This window comes from Seriola aureovittata, chromosome 10, assembly GCF_021018895.1.
Source record: "Seriola aureovittata isolate HTS-2021-v1 ecotype China chromosome 10, ASM2101889v1, whole genome shotgun sequence".
Taxonomy (NCBI): Eukaryota; Metazoa; Chordata; class Actinopteri; order Carangiformes; family Carangidae; genus Seriola; species Seriola aureovittata.
Window position 1 is genome coordinate 26936549 of NC_079373.1, and position 19496 is coordinate 26956044.

General features: G+C 46.3%; 2 protein-coding genes across 2 annotated transcripts in view; one reads left to right on the top strand and one right to left on the bottom strand.

The window, feature by feature from the left end:
* Positions 1-19496, bottom strand: part of immp2l (inner mitochondrial membrane peptidase subunit 2) — a 132508-nt gene that overhangs the window by 26767 nt on the left and 86245 nt on the right. The window lies entirely within an intron of this gene.
* Positions 1256-18931, top strand: LOC130176165 (leucine-rich repeat neuronal protein 3-like). The gene is made up of 2 exons (XM_056387102.1): positions 1256-1698; positions 15936-18931. Exon 2 carries the CDS (start codon positions 16300-16302, stop codon positions 18418-18420), a length of 2121 nt encoding a protein of 706 aa, XP_056243077.1. The 5' UTR covers positions 1256-1698; positions 15936-16299; the 3' UTR covers positions 18421-18931.

Below are 19496 nucleotides of genomic sequence, written 5' to 3' on the forward strand. Positions count from 1 at the left end.
TCCTTCCTTTCATAATCAGGCTGAATTGCTTTTTCATTTTCAATCATCCCTCACTCTGTCATCGTGTTAGCTGTTAGCTGTTGGGAGCTATTTCGCCCGAATCAATCAGCAGCGTCTGACGCGTCGGTCCCATCGTTTTCATAACAAATGAGCAAATGTACGTTTTTAGAGTTTCTATTTCTCTCAGTCGACAATCACAGCAGCGTCTCAGCCACATTTTTGTTTGGTCACAGGCAGCGGAAGACCCAGCATACAAAACTCTGATTGGTCCAGCTGTCATTAAGCACCACACCACACCTGTTTGAGATGTGGGTGGAGATTCAGAGGTCTGGAGCGAGACCCTCCTGAGGTCTGACCGCAGACTGTAAATAAAGATGGACGGCGCCTCTGTGACATCACCCACAGGTGTCTGAAGCTCAGAGTGAGCCGCTCCACCGTCGCCATCTTGGCAGTGCCTGACTCCGCCCCCTAACTCCCAGCTAATCCAAAAATGGACAAAGAGGTGGAGTGTGTGGAGCATGGCGCTTTGGGGCCACCTGTCATTCAAAGAGGCCACGCCCTCAATCCTCCAGAACTTTAGTCCTTAATTAAATGTAAACAGGTGAGTTATATAAACAGGTGAGTTTTATAAACAGGTGTCATGGAGGAGGAAATTAGCTCTAGAGACCAAAACAGTTTTTGTACCAGGCTGTAAACATGTTTATTTCTGCTGTAAAGTTGGACATTTTAACATGGGAGTCTATGGGGACTGACTCACTGTTGGAGCCAGACTCTAGTGGCCGTTAGAGGAACTGCAGCTGTTTGGGTCAGGATCATGTTTGGATCCTGTCTACTTCTAATCTAGTCCTCAGTTTGGTGCAGGTCTCAGGATCCACGTAGACCTGAACCTTCAGCCTCTCAGGGAAGATCTCTTCCTCCACAGACGAGGCTTCATCTTTCTCCTCCTCCTGTTTGTTCTCCTCTTCCTCCTTCTCTTCCTCCCACTCCTTTTCCTCTTCCTCCAATTTCTCCTTCTCCTTTTCTTTCTCCTGCTCCCGACCACCTCCACCTCCTCGTTGCCGTGGGGATACAGGGTATCATGACTGACTGACATTTTGCTGAGCCAATTGGATTCACCCACAGCCACAGAGCTGAGCACTCATTGGCCGGTCTCTTGGGAGCTAGAATGTACCAATGTGTGTATTAGTGTGTGTATTAGTGTGTGTGTGTGTGTGTGTGTGTGTGTAATAGAGTGATGGATGATCTCTCCAAAAGCAGAGGAGAGGAAGGATGGAGGAACGACAAACATAACCTCTTATTCACGCTCAGTGTCTCTCACCCCTCTCTCCATTTAATACCCAATCTCTCTCTCTCTCTCACTCTCAGCCTCTCTCTCTCGCCCTCTCTCTCTCTCTCTCGCTCTCCATCAGTATCTCTCGCTCCCCCCTCCCTCCCTCTCTCTCTCTCTACATCTCTCTGTCGCCGTGGAGAGGAAAAGAGTGAAGACGTTCGTTCTTGGAGATACTCAAGGAAAACAGGAAAATAGCTGCTGCTGCTGCTGCTGGATGTTAACACGCAGCGCTGCATGCCTTAAATAAAACACACACACACACACTTCCACACACACACACACACACACTCCGTGCTGCTGCAGCCATGCCAGGAATACCTGCTGAATATCTGCTGCTGCATGGGACGTGATGGATACCACTTCTGCTGGTGAGTGTTTATCGCTATATGACTGTGTGTGTGTGTGTGTGTGTGTGAGTGTGTGTGTGTGTGTGTGTGTGTGTGTGTGTGTTGGGAGGACTGCGGTAGTCCTTGAGAGCTGTGGCGGCTCAGCCTGCGGTTCTGACAGCTGAGGGGAATAAGAAAACAGGGCTGGGGATTTATTTTATTTGTCGCAGGTTTTTAAAACGCGCTGCAGACGATCCTCCGCCGCCGCCGCCGCCGCGGCGTCCTCAGTGTTTTTACTGTTTCTCTTGTTTCCTGCTTCGGAGCGAAGGAACTGCGTCGGCTGAGCGGAGTCTCGTCAGTGTCACTCCACAGGTTCATCCCCTGAAGTCAGAGCAAGGCAGGAGGATGTGCAACAAGGCTGGAAGAAGCAGGGTTTGTTTTTGGATGGAGGGAGGGAGGGGGGAGGTGGGGGTGAGGGTGAAGGGGGGGGGGGTTGTTCTCGTGTTTATCAGGCAGGTCAAAGTGACGAGAGGCAGGAAAAGATTCAGGGACGGCATGCGACAAGAGGTCCTGAATCCCCCCCCCCCACCTCGGGGAAACTGAGCCATCAGGAAGCTTCCGGAGCGCTAACGAGGTGAAAGCTTCGTCAGCTGCAGTTAAGCCGGAGCCGGCGTGGACGGACGGCGTATGCTGGTGTGTGATGTGGCAACATGAGTCAGGAGAGAGAGAGAGAGAGGGAGAGAGAGGGAGAGAGAGAGAGAGAGAGATTTGGACGGTTCAGTCGGAGTCAGGGTTGAGCTGTGCAGGTCACAGGATTGGCTGCAGGGCGATCTTCTCTTAACTCGAGGGAAGATGTTCCCACCACTGCTCGCCTAATTACCCAGAACCCCCCCCCCCCCTCCCTCCCTCCCGCTGTATTTAAGCCTCTGTGGTAATTAACAGCAGTGCACTAAAGGCGTCCTCAAGTGCGCAGATTGAAATTCAGCACATTTTCCAACCCCCGGCTAAACGGGGGTCAAGTGAGCGGGGTCGAAGCCTCCTGACGATCGGCTCTCTCGCGTCAACATGCGGCGGCGTCGACCGGCTGTGGACACTTTAAAGACGCAGCCCTCGCCTGAGCTCCACAAGTAAATACGTCAGTGTTCATCCTTTCACGTCCGTCACGCGGCTCCTCAGAGGACTCGCCGCACGCCGCTCTGATCACACTGCAGCAGCTAAACAACCACATGATTCCCGTTTCACCGACAGCAGCTGGAGGATTCCTCCGGTGTGACTTCAGTAGACTAGTTGATAATGACACAAGGACATATTTTCTGGATACAGACGATGCCACAGACCGGACAAACCGCTCACACCTGCTCCTCGAACGTTAGCTTGAGTTAAAGCCGCAGCTCGGTCAAAGTCATTTCTAAGCCTGGAGAGGAAAACTTGTAGCTGCTGCTTCTACTGCTCGACGTGTGACAGACTAAACTTAATAAAGTTCCCACAACATTAAAGGACCAGTCACACGCGGGCTATCATGACCCACAGTTTTATTTCCTTTAGTTAATAACATGAATCAACAGCAGCATATTTTGATATTTGTTGGACGGGACGAAGGAAGTTTTAGATGTTAAGAGATTTAGATTAAACTTTTTTTGTTTTTAATCTGTGTAAGAAAAGTTTTTCTGTATTTAAGAAAGTGAAAACAAACATCAGGGCGGCAAAAAAATAAAACAGCTCTGTTAAAAAAACGAGCCCACAGGTCGTTTTACGACATCACAGCTGGGTTTTGTTGCTAGGCGACATCTAACGGTGGTAGTGATGATGACAGGAGCGTGACGTAGTACAAAGAGAGACAGAGTTCACGTCAGGAGGAGGAGGTGGTGGACGGAGGAACGTGACACAGGAGAGCCGTGTGTTCGATTCCCGAGTGAAAGTAGCAGTTTACGTCGTTTCCACTATCCAAGTTAATCACGTTGTTGTTATTGTAACCATGGCAACAAAGATCGTCTAATGTTGAGGAAGCAACTTATTTTTAACCCGAATCATCATTTTTTCCTCAACCTAACCAAGCCGTGACCGTTACTGTAGTAACCATGGCGATGAAGGTCGGTAGATACAGTGTCGGTACAGTCCGCGCGTTTATTAGTGTAACCATGACGACCGAGGTCAGGGAACGCCTGTCGCCTGTAGAGGGCGCTATTTCAGGAGAAACTCCTACGGGTCGTATCAGAGGGTTGAAAAACACAGTCGTTCAGGTGTTAAAGACGTGACTTTTTCCTCCTGCTCTTTTTACTTTTACTTGTAATGGTGCTTTATTTAATTATCTGTATATTTCCTCCATCACTGCCCACCTGCTCCTCCACCTGCTCCACCTCCTCCACCTGCTCCACCTCCTCCACCTGCTCCACCTCCTCCACCTGCTCCACCTGCTCCACCTCCTCCACCTCCTCCACCTGCTCCACCTGCTCCACCTGCTCCACCTGCTCCACCTCCTCCACCTCCTCCACCTGCTCCACCTGCTCCACCTCCTCCACCTGCTCATGAAGATCTAAAAGCTGCTTTCTGGTGCAAAAACTTAGAAAGTTTAATTTGTCTCGGTCAAAAATCTATTTAAAGACGCCGAATCTTAAAAAACTTCAATCCACCTAAAAGCTGCTGTGTTTAACTTCAAATTACAAAATGTAATCTGCCCCCCCCCCCCCCCACCCCGAGCTTGGAGGTCTGTCCAAACATTTGTGGGAGATTCATGATTTTTCCAAAGCAGCAGAATTGCCTCTTTTCAGACGGATCCTGCTTGAGGGAGAATTTCTTAGAAAACAAACACAGCTGGTAATAAATAGTGATAGAAACTCATTTGTCACATAAATGATGATGTATGCTCGTTCCACCTCGTTGTGAGAGCGCTCTCAAATGGATTTAGACCTCCCGAACGATCTGTCCTCAGCTACGTCTGCAGTCTGCACCAGAAAGGCCGACAGCGCTCCATCATGGCAGCGTCACCATCAGCTGATCACATGGTCACTTTAGTGCTTTTAGAAACTCACAGGTAAAGGTTTATTTTAAATCCCTGAAATTTACATTTGTCGGGGAGATTTCAAAAGTCAGTGATGATGTAAGAGACAATAAGGAAGTTTCCTTGTGTGTTTTCAGGTGCGTTTGTTTTTTATCGTTTCATCTGCTCTAACATTTCCGTACTTCCTTGTTCTGGTTCTGGTCTTACTCTGGGAACGACAGCTTCACCTTGAACACGGGAACCAGAGTTGACTCCTTGTAGCTTTTATCTGAAATACTAAAACTCTGCTTTAAGACTTTGGTCGCCTCCAACGTTGTTATCTGATGCTTTTGTACCTCGTAAATCTGGTCCACGTCCAGTGCCAGTGCTGGAAGTGAAGTGTTCTTTATTTAGCAAGGTGGAAAGAGAAGGTGTGGAGGTCAGGCTGGTGGATTTAACTTTAAGACGGAGACTGAGAACATTAGTTGTTACAGAAAATGTTGAAGTGACGAAGACGTAAGGATTCGGACTCTTTTCCACTGACTCACTGCTCGTCTCCCATTCCCCTCCTCGTGTCGACATTAATTTCTTTTAATCATGACTGCAATCACTCCATTGTCGGCCCGATGCTGGCCCCCTTCACCTTTACACTTTACACCGTAACCATGGCAGCGTCAGATCAGAAAACACCTCCATGTGTCAGTCTGGGGGGAACAGACCACTGACATATCTGGTCATTTCATTTAGTGGAATATTTGCCACGTGCAGATTTTGTAAATAAGGAATAAATTGAAATTTTGCTGATGAACATTAAAGAAAATGTCACGTTCCCACACTAGTTATGAGACATGTGACCGCTGTGTCCCCTCGACTCTCTCCTTCACTTTCATTGACAAAAACTGTAATTAAATGTAATGAAGTGCAGAATCATGACATGTGAACGTCCCTGCGAGGTGAAAACAACTTCAGACTAATGCAACATTTGCTCCCGCATCAGTAATGTTTGCTCTTTTTATTTATGAGGTGTTTTCAAAAAGAGATTTAACATCTTCAATAGGAACCGGTGGGATGAACGCCACACACAGGGTGGGGAAGTCAGAATTTAGTTTTTTATTTATTTGTTTTTGTGAACATTTATTTATGAAGCTTTAGATCATAGATAATCTAACATGGGAATACGGGAGCGTCAGCAAAATAAATAAACCAATAAAGAAAGAAAGAAAGAAAATACTGAAAAGTCAGAAAGTATTTATCTGGACAAAGGTCTTGTTGGTTTATGTTGAAGCTCCTCCAGTGTAAAGGTCTGTGTCCATGTGTAGTGTGATTATAGATCAGCTCTAGCTTCTATATTAATACTGTGAAAGTATCAAAGCCTCAGTCCACAGAGAAATGCACACAGCCTGTATTCAGAAACTGAGCCTTAAAACCAGCCGTCAGGACTTCTGGAACTTTGTGATGTCACAACAAAGCAGTCACCAAGCCCCGCCCACCTGGACCCACCATCCAAACCTTGCAGGATTTGGTTTCTCTGAGTGTTTTTACCTGATTTACCTGAATCTGCTATATTTTTATTGGATCACTCAGAAAACAGTCAGCCAATCAGAACACAGGCTCAGAGCCTCCTCTCTAATAAAACACAGAAGAAGAAGAAGAAGAAAAGATGGAGCTTTAATTCTTGTAACAGTTTTGATCTTGCACCAAAACACTGGTTCGTTTTCTTGCTGATGTGTGAGTTTTAAGTGTTAACTGAATGTGTCTGAGGTTAATGTGTTGTCACCGGAGCCAACAAACAACGAGACACCACCTGAGTGTGAACACACATGCGGCTCCGTCAGGTTCGTATTCAGTGACCTGTCAGAGCCGATATAAAAACCCATCTGCTGCTGCCTCCTCCACACAGGTGACTGCAGCTTTACACATGTACCGCCGTAAACCAGCAAACAGAGGTCACACCGTCGACCTGTGTGTGTGTGTGTGTGTGTGTGTGTGTGTGTGTGTGCACTGCATGAGTGTGTGTGTGACTAATTAACAGTAGTAGGGCTGCTGATTAAAGAGAGGAGTGTGACTCGTGGGAGTGGAGGCTAAGTGCGAACTCTAATGTTGGCGATGCTAACAAGGAGCGTGTGTGGTAGGAAGGGGGGGGGGGTGAAGGAGGAGGGAGGGGGGAGGCAGGGAACAGACGGGTGGACAGGACTCACACATGGGACCCGTTTAATAGCAAATCAATAGCGGAGGGAGGGAGGAGAGGAGCAGGGGAGGGGAGGAGGGATTTAAAGTGGAAATGTTGATGTTTTGGCAACATGGTGCTTTCAGCTTCATGCCAGTGACGTCAGTTAAAGCAGAGAGAGCTGCAGTGGGCACACACTGTTCTGCTCGTGTCTCGGCTCCAAACTGCAGATTATAGTCATGATTCTAACTGATGTATTGATTCTCAATGAATCTACGTGATTCTATTGATCAAAATTGAAAACGTCCGATTCCTACCGTCACCTCCAGTTAACCCTAATTAAACTAAAGCAGTCTAGCACAACAGTCCTCCCACATGAAGGTTATAATGTTCAGCTTTTTAGTTAGTCTTTAACCACAAACACAATCTTCCCTCCAACCTTAAAGCTGCTCCAGTGTAAAGGTGTGTGTCCATGTGTAGTGTGATTATAGATCAGCTCTAGCTTCTATATTAATACTGTGAAAGTATCAAAGCCTCAGTCCACAGAGAAATGCACACAGCCTGTATTCAGAAACTGAGCCTTAAAACCAGCCGTCAGGACTTCTGGAACTTTGTGATGTCACAACAAAGCAGTCACCAAGCCCCGCCCACCTGAACACACCATCCAGACCTTGCAGGATTTGGTTTCTGAGTGGCTCACCAACCTTCAGCGAGAATATACATTTCTTCTTATGGATCAACACTTCAAAATAAAACACAGAAGAAGAAGAAAACATGGAGCTTTAAACGAGTACTCTGAGATTTGTTTCAGGGGTTATCAAAGTTCAAAGATTTGCATGAAGCCTCAAGGTATAACACGACCTGCATGAACTGATTCACTGCCACGTGAATATTTTGGGCTGCAACTAAAGGTTATTTTCAATATTTAATCCAGTTTTGATTTATAGATTAATAGTTTAGTCTCTAAGGGTCTTCAAACAATGAAAAGAACCATAAGAAGTTACGAGAGTCCAACTCAGACACAGTCTTCAGATCTCCTATTTTCTCTTTTCAGTCAAAAAGTTATTAAATTTACAACAATATAAAACAGAAAAGCAGCAAAACAGTAAAAGCTCTCGAGTGCACACAACAGCCATAGCAATTCCCATTTGACCAGTTCACACACCAGTCAGCAGAACTGTCGGACTGGACTGGAAATGTAACTGGTCGTTTTACTGACGACAGCATAAAACGTCTGAAACCAGTCGAGACAAACAGTGAAATCTGTCCAAGAAAAAACAACGATATCCCAAGACAAACAGAACAGATGGAAGATATACCGCCTCAACCTGTTTATACTGAGTGTGTGTGTGTGTGTGTGTGTCTACAGTTTGGCTGCCTTTGTTTAAGAACGAGTCCAGATTGCAAACCATCCCGTGGTGACGTGAGGACCTAATCATCCAGTTTGATCATGAGTTTATTAAAAGACGATGCAGTTATTAATGATCACGGTTTATTAGAATCACAGCTTCTTCTCCATATGTGCAAGTTACACAGTGATGTTAACAATCACACCTTTTACTTCACGACTGCAGAACGTGAACGCCTCCAAAGTCCAAAGAGGAAACGTTTCTTCATTATTCTGATAAAAACAGGCGATCTGTCGACGGTACTGTAACTTCATTTCTGCAGTCACTGGTGAGTTCTTCTGTTTAAAAAAAAAAAGATCATTGTGTTTTACTGAAATTAAAGCTCCATGTTTTCTTCTTCTTCTGTGTTTTATTTGAAGTGTTGATCCATAAGAGTGATCCAATAAAAATAAAGCAGATTTCAGGTAAAAACACTCAGAGAAACCAAATCCTGCAAGGTTTGGATGGTGGGTCCAGGTGGGCGGGGCTTGGTGACTGCTTTGTTGTGACATCACAAAGTTCCAGAAGTCCTGACGGCTGGTTTTAAGGCTCAGTTTCTGAATACAGGCTGTGTGCATTTCTCTGTGGACTGAGGCTTTGATACTTTCACAGTATTAATATAGAACCGAGTAATTTAAAGACAACACTCTGGGTATTCGTCATCATTTGTGTCACTTTAACGACCAAATGATTCACTGACGAATAAAAAATCTCAAACTTTCAGTTGCAGCTTTCAGCATAAATTTGAAGCTACTGGATGCGGTGCGCTGTAGACTTTTTCAAATCAGCAGCAGATGTTCTTGAAATCTGAAAAAGCCTTCTCTCCTCTCTTAGCTTTAATAGAACATGACATTAGCTTTAGAACAGGTGTTCAGCAAACTCACCTGGCTGAAGACCTGAAAATGCCTCTTTCTATGTTTTGGTGTTACTTTCTCCTGCAGTTACACTCGGTTTCAAAAGGGACTGACTTCACTCATGCCGCAGATACAAAGGAACAAAAATAAATCTCCGTGCTCACTGAGCTCCTGCCTCCCTCTCATGTTGAAGTGTTGCAGTTCTGTGTCTGCAGAGGTGAAAGCCTCCTGACGACCGAGCTCTGACGTCAGCGTCGTCGCGCAGCTTTAAATCCAGCCTCACACCGAGACTCTTGTGAACCGCGGGGCCACAGGTTTACTCTGGCTCTCAGCAGGTGGAGGAAATAATCCTCCTCTGCCTTTGAGTTTGTTCCCACTTACTTCAGTTATTCATTTATTTTTAAATCAGCGCTTGTCTCTCTGCACGTTTCGCATTTTGTGTCGTTGCTTATCAAGATGTTTTGTAACTTTTAAACCTTAAGATTTTAATTTTATTGTGTTTAAGTGTTTATGTGATTAAACTGCACTGCTGATCATCAGGGTGTATATCCCCTATTTTCTATACATCTTCCATATTGGTGCACATTCATTTGGGGCAACCCACATAGTTCTGACCATTGGGGGTAAAATACAGGATCATTGTTCTTGTTAATTGTGCAGTAAATCTATTTATTCGACCTGGAAGTGTTCGCACATTCATCCAAGATGGTTTCCTGCACTGCTCCTCATCATCGTGACATTTAAACAGCTTGATTCAGCTGATACAGACAAACAGTTGCTGCTTTGTAATTAGCTGGAGGGTTGGAAGACACTTTTATCAATTACAAAACAACGGTTACACTTATGAACTTCTAATTGATCATTTTGAGAGCCACATTAATAAGATATAGACCTGAGTGAGTTTTGGTCAATGAGCAACTTGTCTCACGTGGAAACAGTTTGGCCTCCACACAGCAGGGGGCGCTGCAGGAAGGGGTTAACGATGGAGTTTGAAGCCAGTGACGGAAGCTTTGCAGCAACATCGGTTTGTTGACGGTTCTGTTATGTTCTCAGAAACATGGTGATCCTCAACTTGGAATGACTAATATCGAATATGAAGATAGTTGTTATTACGACCTGAACGATGCAATGTTTACCTGACAGAAACATCCGGTATCCTGTTTGTTATTTAGAGCCCTGAAGAAATTATAGATTTGTATTGTTTTGTTTGTGAGTCTCATTTTTTTTTCCCTCCGGCTCGACATCAGAAAGTAATTTGGACAAGCGTTGAAGCCGCAGAGTCTCGGCTGGTACAGACGCTCTTCAGTGTGATTCGTGGCAGATAAAGTGGATGGATTTTTTACATCAAAATCTTGTCTGGAGCAGCTTTGATAGCGCTTTAGAAATAAATTGGATTGAAGTTGAGATCTGCTGCATGAGATGTCCTTGAGAGGTAAGAGCACATGAGCTCATTTCATGTTTTTTCCTTTCTTCTCCTTACACTGTTGTCGAGCAAAGGGAAAAAGAAAATCCAGTTTTCTGTTGCCCACGGGGAGGTCGGAGACGAGGGGTCAGAGCGGCAAACACAGAGCTGGTGGGTTTTCAGCATGTTGCTCAAAGTCACTTTCTTTAGCGGGACGAGGGGTCGAAGGGCAGCAGCTCGCTGTCTGGGGTCAAACTGAGAACTTCAGCTGAGTCAAATGGAAAAAGGAAAAGTGTGTCGCTAATAAACATTCGAGAGGATGTGACGGTTATTAGAGCGTCTGTCTGCAGGGAGGAGAGTTATTAACAAGGAATCTGTCCAGAAAGAAAGGTCAGATACATCAAAGCCACAATCAGCAGCGTTAATTACAGACGAACTTGAGAGCCTGAAGCACAGACGGGTCCAGAGTCGGAGTCTCACTCCGTCTGAAAACACAGGCAGTTATTTATCTGATTCACCGGCTAATGTTCAGACGCTGTCGCACCAATTTTTTAATCGATAAATGTGTCAGATCTGGTTTATTTATTCCGTTTATCCCCAGGAGTGGGTTCACTCTGATTCATGATTAGCAGATTTATTTTTATCCAGTGGCGGTAATGACACTGTTCTGTTAAAGACGCCATGCCGACTTCCTGGTTTCCACTCTGAAATCAAACATCTAAGCTCAGCGTTGAGTGATATTCTCTCCTCCACCTCCGCTGGCGTCTGTGTGATTAAACACTTTTGGATTTATCTGTCAGAAATCTGTTTCTTACATTAGACGGAGGAACAGAGAGACGCACACGTTGCTCTGACATCTGAACCCTCAGCAGTCGAGGCGGAGGTGCAGGCCTGTTGTTTTTCACTTTGTTCATTTCCTTTCATTAACGAAAAAGCAGTTCAAGTAGTTTCTATTATCCATGACCGCTACTGTTGTAACCATGACAACAAAGACCGTCTGTAGTGTTGAGGAAGTACTTACTTTAACCCAAAGTGGGAGACACTCCTATGGGTGACAACTGACGGACATGTTCATCAGGGACTCAGATCCTGGTTTTAGTTTGACGATGTTTTCAGAACCTCTCGGGGTCAGAGGTCAGTGTGCTTCTTTTTCAGTGAAAATAAAAAGCGTGAGCATTAAGTCACGTGCTTCTCACCTGCCGACAGCTCTGGTAGTAGCAGGAAGTGTGCGGCTGTGTGTATTAGTGAGCGCTGAATAAAACATGGAGGAATGGGGACTACTTTATGAGACGTCTGCCATATTAGGACGGCAGCGCCCTGAGAGCTCCGACCCTCGCTATGAGAAATACATAAATATTTCACATTCGCGCCACTTTAATCCATTCACAGAATGTCAATACTCAGCACTTAAAAAAAAAGTGCCCCGGCTGGCAGTCCTGCCGGGTTAAACAGAGCTGCTCTCGGGTCTGTATGTGGGTTGTATAATGCATTACTAAATACTTTTATCAGCTACAGGAGACTCTCTCTCTCTGTCTCTCTCTCTCTGTGTGCCGAAGCGTCACTCTGAGTGCTGCATTGGAGTGTGAGCGGGAAAAAAAAGGGCTAATGCCGAAGACTGTTCCCTCGGCAGATGAAATAAATGCAGAGACTGTGATCTCTGACCGGAGAGAGCCCACGCCGCTTCAGTGAAGTACAGCTTCCTGTAGCTTCCTGTAGCCTCCTGTAGCCTCCTGTAGCCTCCCGTAGCTTCCTGTAGCCTCCTGTAGCTTCCTTTAGCTTCCTGTAGCCTCCCGTAGCCTCCCGTAGCTTCCTGTAGCTTCCTTCAGCTTCCTGTAGCTTCCTGTAGCCTCCCGTAGCCTCCCGTAGCCTCCCGTAGCTTCCCGTAGCTTCCCGTAGCTTCCTTCAGCTTCCTGTAGCTTCCTTTAGCCTCCCGTAGCTTCCTGTAGCCTCCTGTAGCTTCCTTTAGCTTCCTGTAGCCTCCTGTAGCTTCCTGTAGCCTCCCGTAGCTTCCTGTAGCCTCCCGTAGCCTCCTGTAGCTTCCTGTAGCCTCCCGTAGCTTCCTGTAGCCTCCCGTAGCTTCCTGTAGCTTCCTGTAGCGGCTGTGTACCTCGGGACGTCAAGTGAACTGTAAGGGTTAGTAGAGTAGAGTAGAGCTAATGGCGCTAACGCTGGAGTCAGGGGAGAAACAGGAAGTAGAAGCGAGGGTGTGGACATGTGACAGGAAACTGGATGTTTTGGTCACGTGATGAGATGTAGGAGGTGGGGAGGAAAGCTTAGTGAAATGATTTGGTGGTTAATTGGACAGTAAGTTAACAAGCGTGTTATGATGTTTAGGGAGGGAGTCATGTGACATGGGGAAACCCTGAGTGAGTCTTTATGTTGTTTTTATTGTATGTCAGAGATGAGACAGTTTCCAGTTTACTTTATCTGCTGGGAAATTATATTTGAATCCAAAAGACAAAAGGAAGTGCGGGAGTATTTTTAACCAGAATCTCTCAGCTCCTGCTTCAGGTTCTGGTTTGATACCGACAAAGTTCACAACATGTTGATTCACATCCTCAGACAAGACTCTGGACGTGAACCTGGTCTCCATGGTAACTCTGGACATGATCCAGCCAGTGATTACTTTTTGTTGGGTCAACTTAATGAGGAAAACAATGTTGAATATATATATATATATATATATATATATACTGTATATATTACAGGAGTTCATTTTGTCAATTTCCTACTTTAAAATTTACCTAACTGCTTTGTAACTTCAGTTCAAGGACAGAGTTCTGCTTCCTCCTACAGTCTTTATTGGACTGGGAATCAAAATCTGTCTTTGTACTCAGTGATGAATACCAAATACCAACACTATGTTCTCGCTGCATGACCTCGTTATAACCTCATCTTCAGCCGCAGGCGTTGTTTCTTTTTTTTTGGTTCGCCTTAAAGTCGCCACATTCAAACGTATCGAGGCTAAAAAATACAAATAAAAATAAAAAATCATACTGTGATATTCACTGAGTGTTTGGTCTGAATTAGTAGAATTAAAATCTGAAACTACTGCTGCCTCTAGGACGTACTGTCCCTCCTGCTGATCTGCATCGCTGCTGCCAATTATGTTACATTTGTCAGCGCCGTCTAAAAAGGAGACGCCGTTATCCTCCAATCTGGATAAAAAAAAATCTGCATCTCATTTACATCAAATTTTAAAAACACACTTTTAAAAACCTGAGGAAATGGACGGATAATCAGCATCCAATACATAGCCCGATAACTCTATACTCACAGCAGCAAGAAACTCAGCCACCGCTCTGATCTCCATTTTATATAACTGTGAGTGCATGAAGGGGAAATGAAGGAAGTCACTGCAGGCTCCCAGTGTTAAGTAATAAGAGGGAAATGAGTGTGTGAGCATCGTGGAAGTAAACAAGAGAAATTAAATTAGCGTACGGCAGCGTCTCCTGAGAACACACTCTCCAACCAAAAGAGAAAACATCCACTATTAAACACTCCATTTAACATTCAAACCACGCTCGCTTCATTAGCATATAAGTTGTTTTTTTGTCGTTACCTAAATACTGTACATAAACGCATTGTCTCCATCTCTGCGGAGCGGCAGCTGACATGATTCTTTGCGCCCCCCCCCCCCCCGGGCCGTGGAGACGGATGCCTGCGAGCGCTTTAATGAGCTGCATAAAGAGCAAAACAAAGACGACCGAGGGATGATTGCAAATGGAAGTGTGCCATCTCAGGATGATAACGCACAAATGTGACGGAGGAAAAAAAAAACACACACACTATCCAACACTGACTGAAGGAAGTTTGGTTTTGTAACGGCACTTTAGTTTGCTCTGGTCTCCGGGGTGACAGACGACTGAAGAGAGAGAGAGAGAGAGAGAAAATACAACAAGCATGTGGAGCTGCAGAGATTAAAACAGACCAATATTAAGAATTTGGACTAAAATATTTGACTGTGAACGAACCTATCGCTTTTCTTTCCGAACTTTTGATTCATTTCCTGTTTTATTTTTGCGTTACAGTCCCCCAGTGTGTCCACCGTGTTTCTACTTCCTGATTCTCTGCCCCGCCCCCTTGTGTTTCACCTGTGTGTTTGTCACTCCGTCTGTTTTGGTCCTGGTTTCTCCCTCAGGGAAGTTTCTGTTTGAGTTTTTGGTTTTTGGTTTTTGCTCCGGCCTGATTTATTGGATCGGTTTCTGTATGTTTCAATTTTCTGTTGTTAAAACGCCTTTTTTCCCCATCAACTCCCTTTGGATTGGCTGCATTCGGGTCCTTAACACTACAACTCTGATTGGCTCACGACCTGTTGTTACTAGAGCTCCAGAGAGAAGCCTGAGAGAGGAGATGTGAAACTACACTGAGATGGTTTTTGGTTCTTAAAACCACAAATATATCTTCTTATGGATCAACACTTCAAAATAAAACAGGAGAAGAAGAAAATGTGGAGCTTGTGGCAACAGCGTATTGAGAGACAAACTGACACGTGGTTGGTTTTAGACAAAACAAATAAATATAAAGTAAATAAATCACTAAAAACGCAGGATAACAATTGCCTCATCCCTTAAATATACACGTATGCTATAAGTGAATTAGTAAAAGTACTGATAGGAAACTACACTGTTACTGTCACAGCTTTGAGAAAGAGAGAGGAGGTAATAAAGTGAGAGAAGAACCCGTTCACACACGCCGCCATAAACAAGCTAATATATGCATGAAGTGTCATAGCTCGTCCTCATCAGCGGCCGGCTGCTCCAGCCTTAACCGACAGCTTCATTTAATGTTGTACACTCAGCTGTGGCTTCTGCACTCAAGGTCACAAATTAATCAAAACATCAATATGTGCAGTAGACATAGGCAAAGCCCGCCGTAGACCTGTCACCTGTACCAGCGGCGTTGATTCAGCGCCTCATGAATAACGCAGAGAGGCAGCCGAGGAGTCGCGGCGCAGGACCCTCGGCTGAGCTCCATGACAACATATTTCAGGTGGATCTGCGCCTCCAGGTCGTGTGTGTGTGTGTGTGTGTGTGTGTGTAACTGTCTGCTTGTTGTTTTGTGTGGGTGATTTGATAAGTGTACGCAGGTGCATTGTTCACAACAGAGGAGAGGTTCAGGGGGCGGTGAAGCTCTGTTAATTACAACGCCGGGGAAGAAATTGGGACTTGTGATGTTTTGCCTCTTGAATCAACACAGCTCTGAGCGCCGTCTTCTCCAGGACACTTATTCTACTGCTTTGACTGAAAAGGTCCTCTTGCCTTTCTTATAAAGACACTCAAAAGCACATTTTTTTGGATTCAAACCTGTCCAATAACACAGTTAAGGTCAAGTTAATCATAACTTACAATTCACACGGCGCAAAGAAAGCAATAAAATCAAATGAGGCTGAAAAGACTTAATAAATCTCAATATTCCTAAATGTCAATATACGTCCATATCTCGACAGCAGTGTGTTATATTGGGCTCTTTTTCTCTTCTGTCTCCCCAGATGGAAACTGACACCAGTGACAACGACGGAGGATAATAATGATGGAAGGCAGAGCGATTCGTCCCCTGCCGGAGCCACAGCTTCCCTCAGCCGCCCCTCTGCTGCGCAGCGCCGCTCCCTGAAGGATACATCGACCTTGGCATATCACAGCGTGCATGACAACCTGGCACGGGCCGAGCTGAAAGGTTGCCTCTCCTCGCCAAGAGCTGGAAGACAACGGGGCCAAAGCTTCGGGGACCGGGCGTCAGCAGAAATCCAGTCTGTCTTGCTGCAGTAACAAATAAGCTTTTATTTGTGAAGTTAACGGCGCTAACAGCTGACTCCATAAGGGCCAATTACTGGCTGAAGGGAATACGGGGCCAAGATGAAGGAGGCGGCAGTTGTGGCTTGCTTGCTGGCTGAGCTGTCTCTAGCTGCTTTGGTCCTGGCCTCTGAGGGGGCCGCTCACTGCCCCGCGTTGTGTCGATGCGAGATCCGACCCTGGTTCTCGCCCAGCTCCACATACACCGAGGCTGCCACTGTGGACTGTAATGATTTGGGGCTCTCGGCGCTGCCAGAGAGACTCCCCTCAGAGACGCAGGTGCTGCTGCTACAGACGAACAACATCGTTAATGTGGAGAAAACTTTGGATTACTTGGCCAACATCACTGAAATCGACTTGTCTCAGAATAACATTTCCTCTGTGAGCGATGTTTGTCTGGGGTCCCTCCCTCAGCTGCTGTCGCTCCACATGGAGGAGAACTGGATTCAGGAGCTTTCAGACGGCTGCATCGCTTCCCTGCCCAACCTCCAGGAGTTCTACATCAACCACAACCTGATTTTCTCCATCGGTGCGGGGGCCTTCCAGGGCCTGGGCCGGCTGCTGAGGCTCCATCTCAACTCCAACCGACTCACAAGCGTCAACAGCCAGTGGTTCCAGCAGCTTCCCAACCTGGAGATACTGATGCTGGGAGAAAACCCCATCCTGGAGCTGTCGGACATGAACTTTAAACCTCTGGCTAACCTCAGGAGCCTCGTGCTCGCCAGGATGAATTTGACTGAAATCCCCGACAATACTCTGGTTGGTCTCGAGAGCTTGGAGAGCATCTCGTTTTTTGACAACCTGTTTAATCGAGTCCCACGAGCGGCGCTGACGAGAGTCCAGAACCTGAAGTTCCTGGACTTGAATAAGAACCCCATCGAGAGGATCCAGAGAGGCGACTTCATGGATATGATGCATCTGAAGGAGCTGGGCATCAACAGCATGCCGGAGCTCATATCCATCGACAGCTTTGCCCTGAACAACCTGCCCGAGCTGACAAAAATCGAGGCCACCAACAACCCCAGGTTGTCCTACATCCACCCGAGGGCTTTCCACAAGCTCCCCAGGCTGGAGACCCTGATGCTGAACAGCAACGCTCTGAGCGCGCTCCACCACAGCACCGTGGAGTCCCTGCCCAACCTGCGAGAGGTCAGTCTGCACAGCAACCCCATCCGCTGCGACTGCGTCATCCGCTGGGTCAACATGAACAGGACGGCCGTCCGGTTCATGGAGCCGGACTCCCTGTTCTGTGTGGAGCCTCCGGAGTACCAAGGCCGGCACGTCCGACAGGTGCACTTCAGGGAAATGACGGAGATCTGCCTTCCTCTGATCTCACCTGCGAGCCTCCCAGATCGGGTGGAGGTCGGCAAAGGGAGCTCGGTGTCGCTGCACTGCCGGGCTTTCGGAGAACCGGAGCCCGAGATTTACTGGGTGACGCCGTCCGGTGACCGGGTCTTACCCGGAAGTGTGTCCGATAAGTTCTACATGCACCACGAGGGAACGTTCGACATCTACGACGCCTCGGAGCAGGAAGCCGGCTCGTACACCTGCGTCGCCCATAATCTTGTCGGGGCGGATCTCAAGTCTGTGACGGTTGCGGTGGACGGATACCTCGCACAGCCTTCAAACCAACCTTTGCACGTGTATATCACATCTGTCCAGGCTCATTCTGTAATGGTTTCCTGGGAGAGCACAGGTGGTTTGGTTTCACAACTCAATTGGTCCATTTTAGCCGAGGGCAGCAGCCTCTTGATGCCATTCAGAGCCAGGCTTCCCGCTGATGTCAGAGAGTTCCACATCAAACAGCTGATCCCGTACACTCACTACCAGGTTTGTGTGGAGGTCGCTGTCGCCGCACCATGGCCTGGATACAGCAGGGACTGTGTTAACGTTACCACAAAGGAGGCCGCCGTCCTGAGGGAGGAAGCCGAGAACTGGGACGGTCTGGTGATGGCTTCCTGTGCCGTGTTTTTTGTTGTGGTTGCCGTGTCTTGCTCTGTCATCTATACATCTCTGTACAGCCAAGTGTTTTACAGGAAACTGATAGCGGATTCGGCTGAAACGCTGCTGATTCCCAGCACTCACTCCTCCTCCTCCTCCTCTTCTTCTTCTTTCCTGGAATTTGGTGTGACTGGGGTCAAGGTGAGGGCGACTGTAATAGACTTACCGGACGACTCCATGTAAGAAACGTCCTTGTCTGTAAAAGCACTTTGGGATTATGTGAAGTCGAAGGGTCACGGTCACGGGACAATGTAATTTACGTGCCCTCTTTTCGCCACTTTCAACGGGACGTTTTGCACTGGAATTCCTGAACAACAAACACACAATTTACATTTACCGGCTGAAAGCAGAGACTTCTTTCTTTTGTATTTCAAACTTGTGTCATTATAACAAGCTTAAATCAGTCAGATATCTTGACTATAATCTACACGGCTACTGGTCATTCATGCAGTGCAGCCAGAGTAAAGCACAGCACAGGAACTACTCTGTCTTAAATACCTTGTTGAGACGGCTTTGATGTCTGCAAAAAAGCATTTTCTTTGCTGTGTTACATTAAATGGTGCCAAGCGAAGATAGTTTATAACGGCAGAAAAAAAAAAAACCTTGTTAGTCTAGTGTACAATAAAACCGACTATAATGTATGCAGTTTTATGAACAAATACATTTTTCATTAAACCTGTGTGGTGTCTTATAACTACAATCTTTTCTTGTTAAATCTGGACGGAGCATGTCAAAAAACAACAACAAAACAAACTGTTGTGTATGATATTTGTGTGGATGAGGCTCATAAATCTTGTTGCGTCCCGCTCCGAACCTCAGCGCAGCACGAGTGTGAGATCTGCTGCAGACAAACACAATTACAGGGGCAGACGCTCGAACACGGTTAGTGCAACGCAATCTCAAACAGCACAACCAGCGTATGAGACAGTTGGTTTAAGTGTGTGTGTGTGTGTGTGTGTGTGTGTGTGTGCGCGCATGTACCTTAATAGGTGTGTGTGTGAGGACATTGGCAAACCCATTGACTTTGAATTGCATTATATTCTCTTTCATTAAAAATCCAATATGGATTCCCAACACAAACCTCGGCGAGGTGATGAATCGGCGTCACGCGCAAACTGATGGGAGGCATTTATCAGCGGGACTCAGTCATAGATCAACCGGGTTTCAGCACCTTGGACAGGGCTTTTAGAGCGCGCCCATTTGTCACCGCCACAGGAGCTAAAATATGACCCATTAGAGAAAGGTAGTGAATAGGTCAG